This window comes from Azolla caroliniana, unplaced genomic scaffold (genome assembly GCF_043228905.1).
Source record: "Azolla caroliniana isolate FFs.n. ecotype wild unplaced genomic scaffold, voAzoCaro1.0.p SCAF_7, whole genome shotgun sequence".
NCBI lineage: Eukaryota > Viridiplantae > Streptophyta > Polypodiopsida > Salviniales > Salviniaceae > Azolla > Azolla caroliniana.
Window position 1 is genome coordinate 1,047,097 of NW_028230442.1, and position 7,742 is coordinate 1,054,838.

The window sequence follows — 7,742 nt, forward strand, 5'->3', positions numbered from 1 at the left end:
ATATTCAAAATATGGACAAAAAACTTATTTAATATGAGAAATATTTCTCAGATAATAGAACAAAGCTATACCCATGGGCAATTGAAATGTAACACACTCACTCTTGGAATACATAGGATTTCTACTTCATATTCAAAAGACGGCCAAAAAACTTACTTAATATGAGAAATATATCTTAGATAACAGAGCAACAACTAGAACCTGATGATTTTAAAGCATTCAAAGCCACATACATTTTCCACACCGTGTTATTGGTGAAACCCATCATTGATTTGCTAGGAAATTTTGAATCTGTTGAATGAAATACACATCCATGCCAAACTAGCAGTTTACATAGGATTGAAATAACAGAACCAAACACTATAGACAGTAGACGTGGCTGAGGTTTTCACAAAAGAAAGGAAATCTGCTTAGGACAATAGTAAAACCAAAACTACATGTCCATAGGTTCTATCTAAATTTGTCAAAGAATGTGGTGCTCTACAATATGGTGAGTCAATTCATCCATCAACAAGTTTTTCAAAGACAGCCAGCCATTTTATGTTGGCAATGGTCCTCTATCCAAGTAGAGGGTGTCTTGTATAGTAAAAATTAGTTCATAATCTAACATTACAAACATAAGAGGCCCAGGTGGGCAGGTGAGATAGAGTTAGTTTCATCCATGATGAGGTTCCTTCATCTGGAGGGTAGAAATACATGTCAACAATGTGTCTCAACAAGGTCAACAAGCACCCACCACTGTAACGAATGAGTACATGAATGAATTCCCAAGTTTTCTCTTTTCCAAATTCACAAGCAAATCATAGAGCCATAACAGCATCTCGGCTCGCTTCTACACTCGATACCTTGCTTTCCATCTCTTTAACCAACACCCCTGAACCTGGCCTCCTCACCTCTTCCAGAGGCGTAGGTGACACACAAGTATCCAGACCATTACCGATGCATGGCCGAGGTTCTATTGCATTAGATTTCTCTATGGGATATTGTAAAGCTGCAACATTCTCCTCTCTTTCAATGAACTTTGAATTGGGCGCAATATCATTCGCTTTGCATATCGGGGCCGACAAAGTTGGTTCAAAGACTGCACCCCTTAATACAGTTTGAGAGTTACCGACTCTTACAGTTAAGAGATAACCTGCATCAAATGATCCATCTAATACTCCGTGAACTTGTTGACCCACAAAAGCACCATCTAAAGGAGGCAATACATTAATGACTTCATGTTGTTTCTTCTTTGTAATTTTCCGGGCCCTTCCATCCACACTTTTCGGGGTAGCTCCATTCTCTCCTATCGATGATATGAGTTCTCGATTCTTTGGTGGGCGGCCTTTCTTACGCTTGGGTGGAGCCACTTCGACCATATCAGCTAGCATTACTGGATTCTGTTCATTCATCTTTGACTTCTCGAATTGTGATATGCATCCATACAAGCAAAGAATAACTTTAAAATCTATAAGCAAAAGACTACCAGAGTTTTGCCATATCAATTGCACACGTAGTGAAGCTACCATTACAGACTTTTCATTATTCACCATTCTCATTTTACAAGTAAAGAATTAACTGTAACAGATACAGCTACAAAAGACTAGCAATCTAACTATCTACACAAATAGGTGCATTGGGTTTTTTGTTCATTCATAATTCTTTTTGTGAACTGTGAGAATCATACAAGCAAAGAAAAACTCCAATACATATAGGTTCAAGAAACTAATAAATTCTCACCATATCTAAGGGTTTTCTTAATTCACCACTATTTATGATTGTCTTTTCAAGTTGTGATATGCATACAAGCACACTAGCAACTCCAATATATATAGATACAAAATACTTATCATTCTCTTTAAGGACTGCAATATGCATATAAACATATTTACAAAATACTATTTATTCTTTTTCTGACTGCCATATAGACGTAGGGATAAAGTAACTACTAACATTAATTTATATTGCAAAAGACTCACAGATTTTTCAGCATACGTTCGGAGATATGGATTTTGTATGCAATTGAGCAGCCTCTACATTCTTTTCACAGAAAAACTATTGCAATTGCAACTAACTATGATTGTCAAGTAAGAAATAATATTTAAAGATTTCATCTTGTATAAAAAATGCGTGTTTCAGAAAATATCTACATTGTCAATGACCGCAATAGTCATTCCAATAAGCAGTCATGCCAAATTTAAACATGTTTTGTTTCACATTCTAAATTTCATTCAACAAATATTTTATCTTCAAATAGAATTCAGAGGACCTTTGTGTTCGAAATTCTCTAAATTTTCAATCACAGGACACACATTCTCATCAGAACAAGTTTCTCGATACAAGGGATTCGAACCAATAAATTCAGATATGCAAGGGAGAAGGATGAGCCAAAGGTAATACGTCAAAAGCCAAAACTTTCATCTTTTGCAAAAGCTTCTTAATTTCTATGTTACTCGAACTTTCTTTCCATAGAAAAAACTGAGAGCCATCAAAAAGAAATTACGAAAGGATGGAAGAAAGAGGGAAATTTTTTTATAATTAACATGTAATAGTAGTTGTCAGATATGAAAAGTTGGAAAGAGTAATAATTATCAATGTTTAAGCTCGCTCTGTTCTGTCTATAGAACAGAGCGTCATAGCCATAACTGTGTCACATAGCCCAAACACAGAAATTAAAAATCCACAAGCAAAAAAGACTATATCTCTTCAATTTTGCAGTTCACGAAGAATTATATTTAGAGGAAGAGTAAACAAAAAAACAGGGACTTAAAAAGACCGGAAATCCAGAAACAAAGATTTTTGTTTAATTACAATTCCAGAATTATACGATATAGAAAGGAAGTCCAGAATGACATTGTCTGGAAGAGTTTGAGGACATGAGTAGAAGAGGTAAGAAAAAAGAAAGACATACCTGTATATGAATGAAATGTACATAGATATTTCCAAGCTTCTTTTCTGTTTGTGAAGCTAAAATCTGTATTGGGTTTTGTACGAGCTTTTAACAAATCCAGAATCGAACCCTTGCACAATTTGCTTCTCTGTGATAAAAAGCCCAGAAAATATTTACTCTGTGCCACTCTGCATATGGAGGTTGGGCTTTCTTTATTTAACCTTATAGAAACCCTAAGGTTAAAAACAAATAATAATAATAATAATAATAATAATTCAATTGACCGTTACACACAGAAAGTTATATAAAAAATAAAGAAAAATCAATCCACATTTCCTTCAAAGGTTTTGATAAACTAGAAGAAAACATGAGAACCTTAGTAGCAATATGTATTTTAAAATCAATCCATTCGTTCAATTATAATACCTCATCCGATCAGTTTTCTCGAACGATAAACCTTGCATATTTAATCACATTTAGCTTCTCTCGAGGCACTAAGAGGCATAGAGAAAAAGGTGAGTATATATATACATCAATGGTCGAGAGGTATAATGGAAGATACATTAGTATGTATTTGATCGTATCGTGTCATGTGGTGTGTGGTTTGCTTTGTCATTTGTCCCACACTCTAGCATTGCCATACTTAACTTGGCAACGATATATTTTGGGCTCACGAAAAGGCGTAAGACAGTAGTGTTTCGGCAATCTTTCCCCTCAATTATATAAATCTTCCTTCATGTGTGAGCCATGGTTTAAGTTGTCTCATGTCAGACACACCCCCATCATTACCCAATCAATAATATGTTAGGTCATGTCATTCCAACACCCTAATGCAATAACATTATGGCGTGACTAGGTTTGCATCTTTTTGGGTTTTCATGGCTTTGGCTTTTGCCTATACTTCATAATGTTACTTAGAGTGAATCGACATCCTCAAGATATTTTTCGAAATATTCTTACTCAATTACAACCTATATATGCCCATTTAACTAAGCACAATTAAGTGGTGAGTGCTTGTGTTGGGCAAAGTGAATATATAGCCATTTTCTACGACAACTAACAAAGAAATGGGGGATAGAGGGATTGGCTCAAGGATTTATATTAAGATGAAGTACACAATATTAAGCCAAGTAATTTGTGACAATATCCATATTACTCGGAGTACTTTTTTAGTTTATCAAAAAAATAATATTACTAAAAAAACCTAGAAGTTTTGATATCCATATTACTCGGATTACTTTAATGTACTGGAAATATTATCATTTTTAGTAACTTGCAAAACCATTAGGAGAGATACAATTTGGGGAGTTGCAAACTTAATTATGGCTTACTTAGAAACTAATTCATTATTGCTGTGCCGAATGTAATGTGATTAGCATTGCAAATTGCATGGTGCTTTTGTAATTAGAGTGATCGTGATTAGAGCCTAATATACATGAATTCATGTAGGCATGGATCTCTAATAAGAATGAAAGATTTATGTCCACCTGAGTTTGAATGATTGAGCATTAAAAAATATAAAACTCATCATGCATTATCCAATATTTCATTTATGCTGAACACTGGATACTTTATCCTTATGCAAATTTTCTCACTTGTAAGGGATATTTCAGCCAAACAAAATAAGCTGGCCATTTGATTAATCCTATACGAGCAAAATTAAATCTCTCAACGATTCATCAAAACAAAATAATATCATGATTACAATCCGACGAAAACAAAATGCAAGACTTTCGAGTTATAAACTGCAGAACACAAGGTAAAAATCATATAATATTATCTCAATAATGACAATGTGATCACACAAAATGCTATTCAAGTTTAGAGCCAATCCCATGAAGTACTTTGTATTACTTATGATTAGCTCTTGCATTCTAGTTTTTCTATCAAGTACAAAAATTGGATTTGGATTTCCTACAAACTATGTTTAGTGGTTACCATAGCAAAAGTACAGAATATCTTATAATTTTAGGTTCATCCACATGTATTGCAACTTACAACTAAAAACTAGATGGGGATAGAATTATGAGTGTTGTCGATTGATAAGATACATCGGTGTGGATGTTGAATTGAGCTCCCAACAACTATCTATAATCCCTTGACCATGACTTGCACTAATTGGGTGACCAGGTACACGAGGAGAGAATCTTTCAAGATCCCAAGGAGGAACCCAATTCACATTCTCTTCCCCCAATTGTGCATGAAAAAGTGTTTTAAACTTTTCTACTTTGAATACCATAGAGACACACACACATCTCATCCACAACGCCTTTGAGAATCTTTACCATATCATACTCATTCCTAGTATCCATGTTTAGATTCTCCAAATTCTCTTGTACAATGCCCACATTTCCCACACCTTGGGCATACCTTATAAACACTTTTCGAAACCTTATCAATGTTTATCAAATGTGAGAAAACGTTTAGATTCTCACTTGTATAAGCACTACTGAGCTTGACATCACTGCAAGCTATGAGAAGCTCACATCTAACTAGACCAAAGTATCACTTGAGGAGATTGAGCCTCAAACCAAGTCATTTGCAGTTTAAATGGCCTCAAACCTTATTCTCTTTATGCCCTTTTTGTTTTTTTATACAAGAAACTTCCTCAATGTCAGCATCACATGAATCGGAACTTCTCTTTTTTTGTATTTGTCTCGAACAGTTTGACCTTTTCATAAGATTGTCAAAGGCTTTTCTAGCCTGAGCGGCTTCTTTTGCACTAACCTCCTCTTTCTTTACCTTTTTCTGGCCCTTCCTTTTAGCCTCTAATGGTTTATTTGCTTTAGGTATGGTGGCTTCCGTTTGTTCCTTCTGGCCTTGTTGGGTTGCATGCCCTCCAAACATGTTTATTTCCTTATTTTCTTTTCTGTTATCATGGACAAATGTTTCACTAGCCTTTTTTCCATTTCTACTCGATTGAGAACCATCTTCCTTCTTAAAAGGTTGAGGTTCACCTTCATTTCTCTTCAATTCCGATGGTAGTGTATGGGTCTCTCCCTTGTTAATATTACTCTCACTTTCTACATTACTTGTTTGGCTATGAACGTTTCCTTGGTTTTGAAACTCAGTTGTAGTTTCCATTTGTTCTTTCTGGCCTTGTTGGGCCGTATGCCCTCCGAACATATTTGTTTCCTTATTTTCCTTTCTGTTATCATGCACAAATGTTTCACTAGCCTTCTTTGCGCTTCTACTCAATCGAGAACTATCTTCCTTCTTAAAATGTTGATTTCCACCTTCATTTCTCTTCAATTCCGATGGTAGTATAGGGGTCCCTCCCTTGTTAATGTTACTCTTCCTTTCTACATTACTTGTTTGGCTATGAACTTCTCCTTGGTTTTGAAACTCGGTTGTACCTGGCTGAGGATAGACTTTAGGTGGTTTTGGCCAAACAACTGATCCTTTAATCGAGCCAATCTCTCTCGAAACGAAATGTCTATAGCACATAGGGCAACACATGTCTTTATTGATGTGGATCCTCTCATACTCAAGCTGCATCCTACAATATGGGCATACCGTCCAAAATGTTCCGATGCTTGAAGCATGAGGAGGCATCATTGGAGGTTGCCAATTAGCATGATTTTGACCCGGACCATAGGCTTGACCTTGACCATTAGCATAGCCTTGTCCTTGACCAAATTCTTGCCCTTGTTGTTCACCATAGCCTTGTCCTTGACCACGTCCTTGACTATAGCCGTGAGCATTACTTCGACCATGAGAATCTTGACCTTGACATGGGGTGGTAGTCCTTCGCTTACTTCTTTGAGAATTGACTGAAATGTTTCGCATTGCCACATTGCATTTTGCATCATATGTGGCCTTTTTCACCTTATCAGAAAGAATATTCCAACCCTCTGATATGTACTTAAAAGCCGCCTCAGCACCAAAAGTCTTGTTTTTGTCAGGGTGCAAGAGAAGTGCGAGCTTTCTATATTGCTTTTTTATGGAATTTTCATCAGCATTCAGGTCTACTTGTAAAACAGAGTACCAGTTTATATCACCTGATCGATGCTTCTCATGAACCGCCATGTGCACATCTACTATGCATAACAGATGGTTTAAACCGTGTAGTTCGGGATAAAGCTTTTTCGCTTTTAACGCAAATTTCCTTGCACTTATTACATCTTGTTTCTCCAGCATAGATTCAGCTATGATCTTCGATCTCTCAGCTTCCCCTTTGTTACAATCCATGGCTTTCTATTTATTCCTTATTACTCCTGATCATGCATGAGTCGAGGCATCTCAGGGGGGACGTTTGGAAACCCTAATTTCCATCAGAGTGGCAAATTCGTACGACAAGAAAACAAAACCCTAGGAAAGAAATGATATACTATTATGAGATCATGCTATAAAAATAAAAACAGAGGAGAGAGAATTTGTTACCTTGGGATAGAGAAGGCTGGGTCTTGTAGATGGAGAATGAGCAGAGGTCAAGATGATGGAAAGCCCAAACCCTATTTTTGGATTTTGGGTTTTCCCTCCAAATGGCAGAGAGGAGGAGGGAAAAGCAAAGACAGAGAAAGCAAAAGAGAGTGAGAATGGAGATACATACATACATAGAAAAGAAAGAGGGCTCTAGAGACTCTCATGTTTGTCATGTTTGTCACATGTATTCATAAGTTTCTTCTTCGTCGTCCGAGTGCCCGCTTACATACATCTAGATGTCGGGAACACCATTCAAGCACTCCCGTGGATACGACACTTTCCAAACTTTCACTCCTTTTGACAAACTCTTTTCTTGCTTTGATATCCAAGAAAAACATGTGTCATACGAAGCAAATGTAAGCGCAAGCTTGTGGGAAATCGGCTGTTATCCTAGACCTTGACACAATAGGGATGCGTGTTGCAATGTAAACCACCTAAAACAAGC

General features: G+C 36.4%; 2 protein-coding genes across 2 annotated transcripts; both read right to left on the minus strand.

The window, feature by feature from the left end:
* Nucleotides 1-434: 434 nt before the first annotated feature.
* Nucleotides 435-3,086, minus strand: LOC147861439 (protein METABOLIC NETWORK MODULATOR 1-like). The gene is made up of 2 exons (XM_087323009.1): nucleotides 2,894-3,086; nucleotides 435-1,400 (listed from the first exon to the last, which is right to left on the minus strand). The coding sequence occupies exon 2, from the start codon at nucleotides 1,392-1,394 to the stop codon at nucleotides 801-803; it is 594 nt and encodes a 197-aa protein (XP_087179135.1). The 5' UTR covers nucleotides 1,395-1,400; nucleotides 2,894-3,086; the 3' UTR covers nucleotides 435-800.
* Nucleotides 3,087-4,632: 1,546 nt separating this feature from the next.
* On the minus strand, nucleotides 4,633-7,397 carry LOC147861440 (uncharacterized). Its single transcript, XM_087322856.1, has 2 exons — nucleotides 7,256-7,397; nucleotides 4,633-7,183 (listed from the first exon to the last, which is right to left on the minus strand). Exon 2 carries the CDS (start codon nucleotides 7,061-7,063, stop codon nucleotides 5,429-5,431), a length of 1,635 nt encoding a protein of 544 aa, XP_087178982.1. The 5' UTR covers nucleotides 7,064-7,183; nucleotides 7,256-7,397; the 3' UTR covers nucleotides 4,633-5,428.
* Nucleotides 7,398-7,742: the final 345 nt, after the last annotated feature.